General features: G+C 43.5%; 1 protein-coding gene across 6 annotated transcripts in view; it reads right to left on the reverse strand.

The window, feature by feature from the left end:
* The window catches only part of YAP1 (Yes1 associated transcriptional regulator), an 82,387-nt gene extending 68,621 nt beyond the window's left edge, over positions 1-13,766 (reverse strand). For 2 of the 6 annotated variants that reach the window (XM_085216306.1, XM_085216307.1), the window contains exons 1-2: positions 13,135-13,748; positions 10,498-10,745 (exon numbers count right to left, since the gene is read on the reverse strand). In XM_085216306.1, the coding sequence (XP_085072432.1) occupies positions 10,498-10,745; positions 13,135-13,452 (566 nt within the window). In that variant the 5' untranslated portion in view covers positions 13,453-13,748. Of the gene's footprint in view, positions 1-10,497; positions 10,746-13,134 lie in introns of all 6 variants that reach the window. The other 4 variants (XM_085216309.1, XM_085216310.1, XM_085216305.1 and 1 more) reach the window with 4 other exon arrangements.
* Positions 13,767-13,875: the final 109 nt, after the last annotated feature.

A 13,875-nucleotide genomic window follows, 5' to 3' on the forward strand; every position in this document is an offset into this window, starting at 1 on the left:
GCTTGCAAAACAGACAAAGATTGTAGATGGAAGTTGAGAACTGAACCACATCTTCTTTTACACAAAATGCATCTCACAGTTTGACTAAATCAAGCATACAAAGATGGTAGGTGGGACTGTACTACTTCAATCAACAGTGGGTAAGTAACTGAATGCCTGAACTGAGTATTATCCTCAGTTCTCATACCCTCCAATCACAACTGCAGGTAGGTGCAATACAGATCAAGTATAAGCACCTGTAGAGGTAGGCAGATGCTACCACCTTCAGCTACTTCTCAAGAAGTTTGTGATGGAGAGAATGAACCTCTCATGATACAGACAGAGACAGTCAGACTTGCTATCCATGTGGACTGTCACAAGTCCATGGGGCCAGGTGAGATCCACCCGAGTGTGCTGAAGCAGCTGGCAGAGGCGACTATCAAGCTTTCCACCATCTATCAGCACTTCTGTTCAACCAGAGAGGTCCCAGAGGATTGGAGGCTTGCCAACATAACTTCTACCTATAAGGGTTGTGAGGAGGACCTGGGAAACTACAGGCATGTCAGCCTGACCTCAGTGGTAGGGAAGGTTATGAAACAGATCGTATTGAGTGAGATCACACAGCCCATGTGGAACAGTTGGAGGATCAGGCCCAGCCAGCATGCATTCATGAAAGACAGGTCCTGCTTAACCAATCTGATCCCCTCCTATGACAAGGTGACCAACCTGGCAAATGATGATGTAGTCTACCTAGACATCAGCAAAGCCTTCGACACTGTCTCCCACAGTATTCTCCTGGAGAGGCTGGAAACTCGTGGCCCTGGGCAGGTATGCTCTTTGCTGAGTAAAAGAACTGGCTGGAGGGTGAGGCCCAGATAGTAATGGTGATGGAATTAAATCCAGCTGGTGACTGGTCACAGGTGGTGCTCCCAAAGGTACTGGGGCCCATCCTGTTTAATATCTTAATTGATTCTGAATGAAAGGATTGAGTACACCCTCAGTAAGTTAGATAACACAAAGCTGATCATGTTAGGAGCCACCAATTCATTTAATAAATAATTTATATATATATAAAAAAAAAGCAGAAATACGAGTTGCAGAATATTTCTGAAGAATCTAAATAAGTTTTCCTTTGACCTTGCTAATAGATATGCTAAAATGTTAATTCTTAACTAACTGTTTAAAGATCCATTTCACATTTTGTCTTCCTTATGACCTAACCAGTGACTAAATTATCAGGATATTGTAATACATACAACAGATCTTTTTTCCAGTTATTAGTTATTACAGTAAAAACCAAAATAAAAAAGCCCACAAGCATACAGACTGTAAGAGTTCTCTTAGTGCTATAGATCTGAAAGTTCCTGTCTTCTATGACCTAATAATTACTTGGTCCCAATATCTTAGTTCTCTTTTAGGACAGCTTCAAAATATGATTCCCTTAAGAACGAAAAACCTGAAAGACCAGTTATGAAAGTGAACACTTCCTTCACTCCAAATCTTTAACTCACTGGATTGAAGAGTTAAGAAATTAAGTACATGTGTACTTAGGGACAGAAGCAGGAAAATGAAGCATGGCTCTACACTGATGACATGCAATTATGTCAACAGCAGTCTAAGAAACAGCTCTTAGAAATCTATTTGGATGCAAACTAGAATGCAGGCAGTTTTAGCTTAGTCAGGCTCTTGTGTACAAAGCACTGTAACCACGGAATGCACTATTCACTGATCTCACTAAGACTGCAAGCGTTTAAAACTTCTTACTGTTAAACAAATGTAATTCATCCTGACCTAAAGACAGAAGGGACACTTAAAATGCAAGTTTCTTTTTTCTTCATAGCCATATGTATTTCTTTTTCCTTATGCATCTATGAATGGCCTACAAAGTCGGACATAGAAGATCATATCTAAGCTGCCAGACTTAGTAGGAAGATTCACATCTGATATGGAACCACTGTTGCATTTTGAAATTCCAGCTAAAGACCAAGAAGTCGAGGCACTGTCTCAAAAGGCACACGATCTGCACTTTACCACAGTCTAGTTTCCATTTTGTTTCAACAGTAAGGCTTCCTCCACAAAATATTTTTACCGGTCTTCACCCTGAGAAAAGTTTTGTTGGCCATGATTCCTCAGTTTCACATTTTCTGTCTAATAACCTTTAATACTTCAGATTACACTTTTGTAAATACACCTCATTCCACATCCTTAATTCAGGGCAAAGCTGTTTACTCTGATAAAGTTTTCCAAATAACGAAACGTTTAAAACACACCACGAATTGTGTATGTACTGGATATTTACATCTGCATCAACTATACTATAAACTCAGTAAGAGTGGAAAGAAGTTCCTTTTAATCTCTTTGTGCTCTGAAGAGATCAGACAGATGTTAGAATGAGCAGAATTACAGAATACGTGCCAACCAAACTTTTAAAAAATGAATGTCAGAATAGAAAAGATTTTTTGAGAAGCTGTGAGGAAAACATATTTAGTATGAAAACTCACCTACTGAGTTGCTCTTTTTTCCCCTCTTTACTCAAAGAATTCCATTTTGCATATACAACCTGTGCTTGTTTGCTTTCAGATAATGTGTTAGTATGTCATAAATGTTTAATTTTACAACATGTCCAGAAATATGAAAAGTTTACTTAACATTTCAGTTACAACAGGTAATTAGAAAGGAAAAGGCATCCTTGAAGCAATAACTATTTAAATAAACTCTTCTGGTACAGACAGAGTACCAACAAAGCTCTCCATAAATCAGAACTGTTTAGAGATAAACTAGCAATAGTAAATGACTTTTATTTGACTTCTCTATAAAACAGTTCAGAAGGAAAAAATAAAAAAGCCTGGCTTCACAACCTCAGTGTAATAATCAATAACTAAACTAACACTGATCTGAGCTAGCAAACAGCGTGTCAGTCTCAACAAAAGGGATCTGGTCTTTCACAATGACACAGCAAAGTCTCATTAGTAAAATTAAAGCAAAGTCCAAGACTGTTTTCAAGACAGCTTTGTCTCCTTAGCAACAGCCATGACAGACAGGCAGTATACTGGTAAAGATCTTACTTTACAAGGCAGCTTTATGTTACCTAGCTTTACTTCCCTGAAACACAGCCTGAAGTAACAGTGAGCAAACAGATTAAACCCCAGCTGAGTGAACCCCAGAGAAGAGGCTCCAAGAAGCACTTCAGGAGGCCATGAAACAGTGACACAGTCTTGTTACGCTGGAACAGGCCTTGGGACAGAGGGATCCATCAGTCCGTGCCGGCCGCAGCCATCCTGTCCTGTGTTCCTCACCACATCTTTGGGGCACTTGCCAGAGGAGTGCTGCACACAGACAGCTTCTCTAAATTTCCTGCATGCAACCAAATGAAATTTTCGCAAAGAATTGCCAGAGAACCCAAGCCATTTAAATATATGGGGGCTTACATAATCACACACAGCCTGTTTGGAAAAAAAAAAAAACAAAGCAAAACAAACACACACACAAACAAGAAGCACCAAAACCAAAGAGGGGAGAACAATATACAAATTATTTCTTTTACAAATTGCTCATACAAAACAGCCAAAGACAGTGAGTTCCACCATTAATGAGTTTTACTGCATATGTATGCTTGCACTGTACAAACAGCAAATGTAGTTACACTGGAATTCACAAAAACACTAGGAAAGAAAGTTAATAGAAGAACTGAGTAGCTATCAGTTTCAAGAGGTTAAACAAAATCTAATTACATCATCTGAATTTGCTCCCAGCTGTGAAGACAAACACATGCAGTGGTCTGGCCACATATAAAAACAGGAGAATCATCCCTACTTTGGTTGACGTCTCTCCATGGTCATTTACCTCAATTTTGTTTTTTCCCTTTGGTTGGATAAGGGAGAATGTATGCATCCATTCCAAATCAAGAGCCAAACTCAATCTGCTTGCAGTTAATATTTACTTGTATTAATAGTTAATCTTGCATTTCAACACTAAGTAACAAATCTTCATCTCCTGGGCATCATCCAATTACTGCTGGTGTCCAATATGTGGAAGTGTTTCTTCAGGAGCAAACTAGGATCAAGTATTCTGCTTTCCCACTACATGTGACCTAAATGAGGTCCTGCAGTCAGACATTCCAGCGTACCCAATGCTAACAAGTTACTTAGTCTGAAAGTCTGCTGCAAGAATGGATAAACTTCAGTGAAAATTTTGCTTGCTCTGTGTTAGCTTTTAAAAATACACAGCTGTTGTGCCTTTGGAATTTTACACCTACGGATTTTTCTCATTTGCAGAAAAGGAGAGATAAGGGAGCAAGAGACAAACGTTGTAAAAGCAGGTATGATTTTTTCCACATGCCACTCAGGAGTTCAACTGCATTTACCCATTAGAAATAGCTCGGATAAGAAGTGGGGGGACGGTGTCTGTCTGGGTTTCACGGGAGATTTCAAATTAACAACATTTTATTATCTTACTGCTTTCTACTGAATGGAAATTTTCATGATGAGACTGATAGATTACAGATTACCTTATGCTATAAAGGAGATGACTACAAAAAAACACAAATGACTGCAGTTCTTTGTCATCTTCAACGTTCACAATAAGAAAGGATATGAAAGGATAAGAGAATCCAGAAGATGCTCATCTTGATTAGTATTGGATTCTTGTTTGTATTTAGAAGAGGTCAATTGCTGAGCATTCCACAGTGGTACAATTGCTCCCATAGCTTGATGCTATTACCTCTTTTAAGAAAATATAACTTGACAAAATCTTTAAAACTGGAATAGAAGAAGCATGCTTTTTAAATATGGAATTCTAATTAAATCAGAAGTAGAAGCCTCTAAATACTGATCAGAGAGCCTCTATTATTTGTCATTAAAAGAGAATGGTTAATAAAAATATAGAGTCACAATTACAGCTGTCAATGTATTGCAGTTTTCAGACCACATTAAGATAAAAGATCTCAAATCAGATGTAGGAGATAGGTGAGCATGACTACAAAGCAGTATTATGTATTTGAAGAATACAAAAAAAAATCACATTGGTGTTCTCGGTAGCAAAATAAGAGGCAATTCTGCCCAGTTCCATAACAGAAGTTGAAAGGCTTAGTTTTTATGCTTGATATTTGAAACAACCATTTTTTTCCATCTTAATGAAAACTGTGTTAATACAATCTTGTTCTGCCAGGTCTGGTGCTGCCTTCTCTCTCTCTCCAGTGTGTGCACTCAGATCCTATCTAGATCTGTAAGAATTACATTCACCATTTCCTGCAGCTGGCCCACGCTTCCCTCCAGCATTAGCAGCTCTCAGCACAAGTGTGATCCAGTGCCTTTTAGAAGCCATGGAAAAGTTTCAATAGGCACTGAATCAGACACTTAAGCACAAAAGATCATTAACAGAGATACTCCTGAGAGGCAAAACCTGAGGGAGGAAGAAGTGTACAGAACAACAGACAATTAAAAAAATTCCTCAGAAACTTTAATTGTTATCTTACAACTAACTGCCACAGATTCTGTATTTCTCTCCATTCTGTTTTCTTCTGAGGATGATTAATATCAATACACTTATAAGAAAAATATATTAGTGAAAACCACAGAATACGTTTTCTGTTTAAATAAAATCACAACAGTTTAATAAAACTGTTTTTGGAACAGTCTTATGAAATTATCTTGTATGGAAGGGTACTAAACGCAAAGATACTATCGGTACATCTGTAATTTTTCTTAAGCAAAACAAAGCCAAGCACAAGAAAAGCACTGTGGGCCATGCCTTTCACTGATGCCCACCCACTGAGCTGCCTGCATGTTCTCTGAACTGGGAGAACTGAAGGTGCACTTTCATCGTCCTCCCAGTCGCAGTATTAACACTAATCAGGAAGGTTTGCCCTTCTTCTTCTTTCTCCCTTTTAAAGATACAGAAATCTCTAGTACGTGTTCAGAATAGTTAGTATCATGGTTCTCTCAAAGAACAGATTTAAGAACTCAAGTAAGAGGCAGAAGGAAAAATATGCACTTAGTACTGATGTTCCAAGACCAAAAATCTAAAAATTGTCAAAAAAAGCCAACAGACCACATTGTGCACTACTTTGAAAGCCTTTTAGCTCATATATCTCTTCTTTAGCTATGTTTGAAAATGACAGTGACCATTTTCCACAAATCTCTTGGATTCATTTTTTTTGTCAGTCAATGACCTGAATATTTTCGTAATCCACCAATACTGAAATGAAATTAATTTGACGTTTAGCAAACAGAAAAAGCCTTCAATTTCTTTTTAAACTAAAAAGTACAAAAAATAGTCAAACTCATCAAAAGCAGTGGTTGCAGCTTTGGTTTCCAACAGTACAGCTCTTTTACTGTCTAACTAACTTGAGCCGCAGAGCCATAAACACAAGAGCTCCCAGTAACTGATGATTCCAAAGACACACACATCGGTACTTGGTAAAATACACAAGTGTGGCAGCAGTAATTCCAGTAGAGATTTTCTGGCCTGGAAGATGAAGATTAGTCTGGTGAGCTGAGGAGGAGGAAAGGAACAGATGGTACAGTTGTAGCGGTTGGCTACAAATATAGGAACAAAATTAAAGATGTGAAAGAAATGTAACAGCACTGCTGGTTACTTTTCAAGTATGACAAAACACTCGTGTATACTTGGGGTCCCACGAGTTAAAGAAAGAAAAGAAGTTATCAACAAACCTCCATGCTATCTTAAAACCATTTTGCTCAGCTCCATCCAGCCATGCCTCTGTATGGAGCAGGTAAGAAACGTGTAACAACCACCTATTTCCAAGGCTTCTGCCAGATGGGTAAACACCTCCAACACACCCACAGATACTAATGAAAACCACCTTGGCCTCCCTCAGGAAGTCATTCAACACTTCACAGAAAAAAAATAGGAAGTTGTTGATAAACTGCTTGCAAGAACTACTTCCTGTAGGAAAAGTAATTACAAGACTTGTTTGCTGGACAATCAGTTAACTTTCCCTCACACTACGAAATATAAAGCGTTGCACGACCTTTTTAAGAATTGAAAGCAGAAAACTAAGTTAAAACTATACAACAGTAATTCTGAACCTGAACATAGCCAGATTTCTTCTTTCTGGAAGTTGCTGTCTGTGACTCCCCCAGCATGTTATCTTTTGCCTAGAGTGACCCGCTATCTTCCTCCATAGTTCACTGAAATGTCAACCAGCAGCTGGCGAGCAGGAAGTGGTTAAAAAGCAATGCAGTTGACATCGCCACAGAAACCAAGCAAGCCTCCTTTACAGCATGCTTAAGAATGGGCTGAAGTGTACTGCACTGCAACGCTGAGATGACTCAGATGTGACCGCTCACAAACCAGGCAAGTCTCAACTGATCAGCTCTGTGTAAGTAGCAGTTTCAGTTAAAAAAAAAAAAAAAAAAAAAAAAAAGGGACAGTTTTACCAAAATCTGCATTTTCACCAACGGAAAGTTATACTCAAGAGTCGCTGTCATAACAATGAGATGAGCATCAAGGAGTGGAATTCTTGCAAATCTTACATTGAGCATCAAGACATAACAAGGTTTATTTGTCTGGACGACAGTTTGACTTCCCAGATCCTACACTACGACTCTCACCCTACTTTAACATGTACTAATACGTGTGTGTTGTGTATCCTACCTATCTACACTCACACAGTTATGTGGCCAAACAGCTATTTTCTCCCCCATTCCTACCATTTCTATTTATCTGCACAAATTACTATACTTGCACCACTTTCATAGAATCATAGAATGGCCTGGGTTGAAAAGGACCACAATGATCATCGAGTTTCAACCCCCTGCTGTGTGCAGAGTCGCCAACCACCAGACCAGGCTGCCCAGAGCCACATCCAGCCTGGCCTTGAATGCCTCCAGGGATGGGGCATCCACTTTGACCCACTGATTAGTGGAAGTGACTAAAATCTTTGCAGTACAATACTCGGTTTTACATTATTCTGTTTGCAATAAAGCATATTATGATAACTATAACCATAAGGCCTACTGACATCTGGAAAAAATCTAATACCATTACCTATTCTGCAAAGATCTTTCTAGAGCTTGATTACCAGACTGTTCGCACAGTGGCTACAGAACAAATGGAAACAAAGAGCAACGCAGCTGAATACTTGGAAGAGACTGAAAAATCAGCATATGGTAGAAGGAATCACATCAAATTTATTCAGCTTCAGGAATCTCAGTCCTCGTGCTTTGAGCAGAAGCTTAAGGCACAACTAGACGAGACATGATTGTAACAGGTTTGCACATTTGAGACAGAACTTGTCACTCAACACTTGAAAAAAGACTGCTGAAACATAAACTTACTACTTAAAATTTCTTTGAACTTCTTAAAAATCAAATACTAGCAAAACATTTGCTTTGTAATTTTTATTTTATACAAATCTTAAGGGACTCCAATGAAGTTAGGGGATCTCACCTGGAGATAGCACTGAATGACCTTTTAGGAACAACAATGCTCTTCAAATGCGAACAGAATGTGAACAGTCTTCAGAACTGTCCTCATTAGACTCTCCCATACCACAGCATCACCCAAGGAAAGCCAAAAGAAAACAGCCCATTAAGCTGTTCAAAATCTCCCAAGGTCAGCATGTGACCCAGCAGGGAGAGGTTCAGAAAGTACAGCCTTTATTTTTACTCCTAACAACCTGGTTTGTTTCCACTCCTTTCCCCTTCAAGACACATCCTTCACAGCTAGCAGCTCTTTCAATCATTTACTTTGGATGTCTGATTGAGAACAAACGATCTTGCTCATGCAGATGAGTTTGCCAGACTTGTGTGTACTTTCCAGTCTCAGGCTCTTTATTGTTCTTGTTGAAACCTGACCCTTTGAAATGGATACCAGAACACCAAGACAGGACAAAATAACTTGCAAAAAAAAGGAAAAGATTTTTCGGTGATAATAATGAAACTGCAGAAAAGCTTTCCAAGATCAAAACTATCGCTAATTTCACTTCAATAGCCACAATTAAAAAAAAAAAATAAATAAATCAACTTTTTACGTAAAGACACTTTGCACCTCTCAAACTGCTCTACTTTTTAAAAAAAATGCTATCAGAAACATTTGTAACAGTAATCTTAAAAACAACAGCTTTCCGTGACTGGTAAGCTGCTCTTAAAGCATTTTCACCAGCACAGTCAAAACAACTAAACTTGCTTTTCATTGAAGAACTCAGCCTGTACTTTCCTCAAGGCCCAACGAGCTAACAATCTCAAATGGCACAAACTTGCATTGTTCCCAAAATTCTACTTGTGCCCACTGAAGAACGCATTCTGGAACACACTGATTTGTTAAAGCCTAGCAAAGGCGACATCACACCATTGACATCTTTATGCAATTCTCATTTTTGCTTTTCTAACACAAAATTATTGTTTTCAAAAATTGGCATTAATGCTCAAATAATTTGACACAACTGCTGCAACCCAGTTTTGGTTCTGATAAGTGATATTAATTTCTCCTTATGAAAACACCACTGTAGGAATAAGAAAGAGTTTTAAGAAATTCTACAGCGTCCATTGTTACTGCAGACAACAGATTAGTTTTAAAAGCAACATCTATTTGATTGAAGTATCTGAGTTTGTATTAGTGATAGTTTTAGCAAGAAAGGTAGGAATACAGATGTTTTATTTGGCAAGCAAGTTTTATATAAATAACACACTGTGCTGCCTCTCCCCTCTCCCAGCCCTGGAAACGACACACAATGGATTATTTAGAGCCTTCCAATTCAATAAAATATTCAAAATACAGTGAAAGTATCTGAAGGCCAATTACACATCCTGGTGGGCATGCTTTCAGAATGAAGGACAAGCTTCTGCTGTTCTAGGGATGGAAAGAAAACCCAACGCTCCCCAATGGACTGGCTGTCACGTGGCTGGCATATGCTACCTCCCCTCTGTTCTACGGAAGGTGGTACTGATTTCACTGCACAAAAAAGCCACAGCCAGAGGAAGAAGAAACAATGTTAGAAGTTCTGCAATTCCCATTTCACTGCAAGGAAAGCAGATGGGTTCTGAGTTACAGACCCAAATACTGTTATCAAACACATACGTTCATGTCCTCATGAGTACAGAGCAGGCAAAAATGTTTTGACTTTGCATTTACACAACTGTATTTAGTGATAAAATAAGAACTCCTGACATATTCTCGCCACAACAGAGTCTAAAGTTACTCTATAATAGTTTTACATCTGTAACATAAAAATAAGGTATAATGTATTTTGACCCAAATGAGAATGCTGGCAAGATCCAGCAAGTGGAAGAATCACGTCGTTCAAAAATCTCTACATGCATTTCACTCGTTTTTAGTGTACAATGTAACAGACAACACTCTTCAACCAAGATTAAGATGGGATAAATACTGATTGAGCATCACACAATTTCCAGAAAGAGTAGAATTGATATGGGAGAAATTCCTAAGTGGTACGATCTTTTCTCCTACTAAAAATCAGGAGATTGTTTTTAAAATATGTATTTAAAAGTACAATTCAAATACTTAAATAATAACGATCAAAACAAGTATACTTACTTAAGGAAGTATCTCTGTCCAGATGGTGTCTTGGCCATCTCCCAGCCCGGTGGCAGAGGTACATCATCAGGGATCTCAAACGAAGACTGGCGGAGATGCTGAGAAGATGGAGCTCCAGGTCCAGTCACTACTCCAGAGGGTGTGAGTGTGCCAGGGGACACGGCCCCCAGCTGCAGCGACGCTGGAGAGGAATGAGCACGGACGTGCTGAGGGGTCAGGGCTCCTGCTGTCCCTGCATCAGTGCTGGCCTGTCGGGAGTGAAAGGATTCCCATTCAGATTTTTGCTCTTCAGCAGAAATGCATCTGTCAGAAGGCACTGCTCTTTCAAGGAATCTTTCAGATGAATTTCCCAAATTGGTCTTTCTAAAGTTATGTGTATTTTGCAGTTGTTGGTTAATTTGCATCAGACAAGTCCCCGTATAAGCCAAGAAATATCAACTATAAGTATTCAGTAACTGCTTTAAGTTCTGTATTGAAAACTGAAGTTCTTGCCCCTTGGTGCGGGCTTCAGGCAGCCTACAGTCAGCACACGAAGCATGGCATGCTGCGTGGCTCATTGCTGGACTGCACCCACCCATCACCATCACTTTCTGCTGACGGAGGTAATTTCCGACCCTCTTATTGAAATGGGGGTGTGGGGTACAAGGACACCCATACATACACCTTCTGTGTGGGTTTAAGGAACGGGACAAAGAGAAAAGCAAGAGAGATGTGCCCGTTGATGGCAATGAGCTCCAAGAGACGGAGAACTCCCGCACTCAACCACCAGAGCTATGAAAGGCTGAGCACAGAATTTCCTAACCTGCACACCAACTGCTCTTTAAAGGCACTCACAAAGAGCCTGCCAGTGCTTTATCTAAAGAAAGCTTCCGCAAACTGTTTGACCAGTCAATCAGAAGTGACTCAGAGACCATTCACAGAACTGCCAGTCTGAAGCACTAGAGCTTCTTTGGCTGTAGGAAATACACGTCCAAAGCCAAAAAGACAAAGCAGATCTGAAAGTTGGGTTTAAATCCTTTTTTTGTGTATTTATCAGTTAATTAAATCTCATAGATACCCCAGAATAACACGGCCACCTGCATTGAGATGCACATATCAATCCAGCCACGCCTTTCCATGCTGGTATTGCACCATACAAGGCCCCACTTATACACTCCAAGGGGGACATTTTGCTACATCTGTATGTGAACACGTCATTTTTTACATTGGAACCAAATAAGCTTACTTTTACATTTAAGCACAGTGTAAGAGGTGCAACTGTGTGGAATTTGAGGAGCTTTAATTCTTGAGAAAAAGAGAAGTAAGAAGTCCTTTCCTGATTAACAATATTTTATGTCACACATGAACAAACAGGGAAAACTGGAACTACCAAAAGATAGCCAACAATGGAGTCATGGTTTGCTGCCTTCAGCTGGACCTCAAGGTTGCACTGTAGGAACCCCTGAGTGGGATGAGAACCCAAGGAAGGAGCACACAGAGAATGTGGAGCCAAGAATAAAAGTGCAACACCCGTGTGAAAATTAAATGCGTTCTCAACAGGATACTTGTTTAACTGCAGATAGATACTGTGTTTACCAAGACACAGCAACAAGTAGCAGCTGAGCATGTGCAGCCCACACTTCTGCGTAGCCAAACTGCGATACAACTCACACCAACGAGAGCAATCTGAAGGAACCCCGTTCACTGTTGGATTCAGAGTGCAATTAAGAAGTCTGCAGCTCAGAAGCGAGGAAAAAAAAACCACAGGAGCAGCTCAGCCCCACCCCTGTTATTCCCTCTCCGGTCTCACGGTGCGAAGGCCGGGCTGCTTTTCGAGTAGGTGGGAAATGAATTAACCCGTGCGGCGGCACGAAGCGCCGGGAGCGGAGCCGCCACCGCAGCAATGCCGAGGGCCTTCGCGAAGCGATCGCCGCGACACGGAGCGACTTTCGCTCCGGCTGCACAGACAGAGCGAAGGGGGCCGACAACAAAACCGACTTTGCAGCTCAGAACGAAGGTCGTCACTTCGCAGTTACGGCTGAGCGGCACCGGGGAACGGCGGCGGAGCGCCGCTGCCCTCATTGCGGGGCGCGCGGTTAACCCCGCGGACGGAGCCGACACAGCGCGACGATGAAATGGTGGAAGAGACACATCCATATTGCATGGGGAAAAAAAAAGTTTGGCACGGCCTCACGACACCCCCCACCGGCGGGCCGTCCCGCAGCGCGGATCGGAGCCCTCCATCGCGGCGCTCCCCGCACCGCTCCGAGGCCTCCCCCTTGCCTTTCCTCCCGGCCGGGCCGCCGGGGCGGATGCGGAGTCCGAGGGCCGCCCGGAGCCCGGGCCGGGACGGCGGCCCCTCGGAGGGGCGGGGGGAGCGAGGAGAGGAGGAGGAGGAGGCGGAGGAAGGCAGCGCGCAGCCGGCCCCGCGCCCCCCACCCGCGCTGAGGGCGGATTCCCGCCCCGGCCCCTTCCACTGCCTCCCTGCCCCCCAAACACTCACACACACATACACACTCACTCACACTCATTCACACTCACTCACTCACACACACCTCCCCCGGGAGGAGCCCGGCGGCGGCGCGGAGGGCAGGAGGGAGGGAAGAGGGAGGAGGGAGATCGGAGATCGCGGCGCCGTGCCGGGCCGCCCCCCCTCACCTGGCGGGAGTGAGCCTTGGGCTCGGGCGGCTTGAAGAAGGAGTCGGGCAGCTTGCGGAGCCGCATGGGCAGCGTGTGCGGCACGTTGGCGCCCTTGGGGTTCATCACGGCGTTGAAGAGCGCCTCCAGGTCGGTCTCGGAGTCGCCCCGCACATGGACGATCTGGTGCCCCGCCGGAGGGGGGCCCGCGCCCGGCGGCTGCGCGGCGCCTCCCGGAGCTCCCGACACCGCGCCCGGGGGCTGCGGGGCCGACTGCTGCGGGGCCGGGGGCTGCGCCGCCTGCGGCGGCTGTTGCGGCTGAGGCTGCCCGGGATCCATGGCTGCGGCGGGACCCCCCGGCGCTTCCTCGCGGGGCTCGGCGGCTCAGAGCGCGCGGGGCCGGCCCCGCATGCCCCGTGCCGCGGCTCGTCCCGCCGTCCCCGGCGCTTCCTACCCCTCGGCGAGGACGGGCGAAACGGCTCCGACCGCGCGGCGCTGCCCCGAGCCCGGCCGGCGCCTCCGTCCCGGCGGCGGAAACTAACTCGCGCAACACTCCAAACAAAAGTTCGCAGTTACGCCCGCCCGAATCGCTCTCGGCGGCCGACTCCGCCCCTCCTGAGCCCGCCCGCACCGTATCCGACCGAGACGGCCCTGCGCCGCGCGGCCCTCCTGCTCGCGCCCGCCCGCACCGCCTCCCGCCCACCGGGCTCCGCGGAGCACGGGGAGCCGTCCGGCCCCCCTTCCCACTCTCGGACCCACAGC

This window comes from Meleagris gallopavo, chromosome 1 (genome assembly GCF_905368555.1).
Source record: "Meleagris gallopavo chromosome 1, MGAL_WU_HG_1.1, whole genome shotgun sequence".
Classification (NCBI taxonomy): domain Eukaryota; kingdom Metazoa; phylum Chordata; class Aves; order Galliformes; family Phasianidae; genus Meleagris; species Meleagris gallopavo.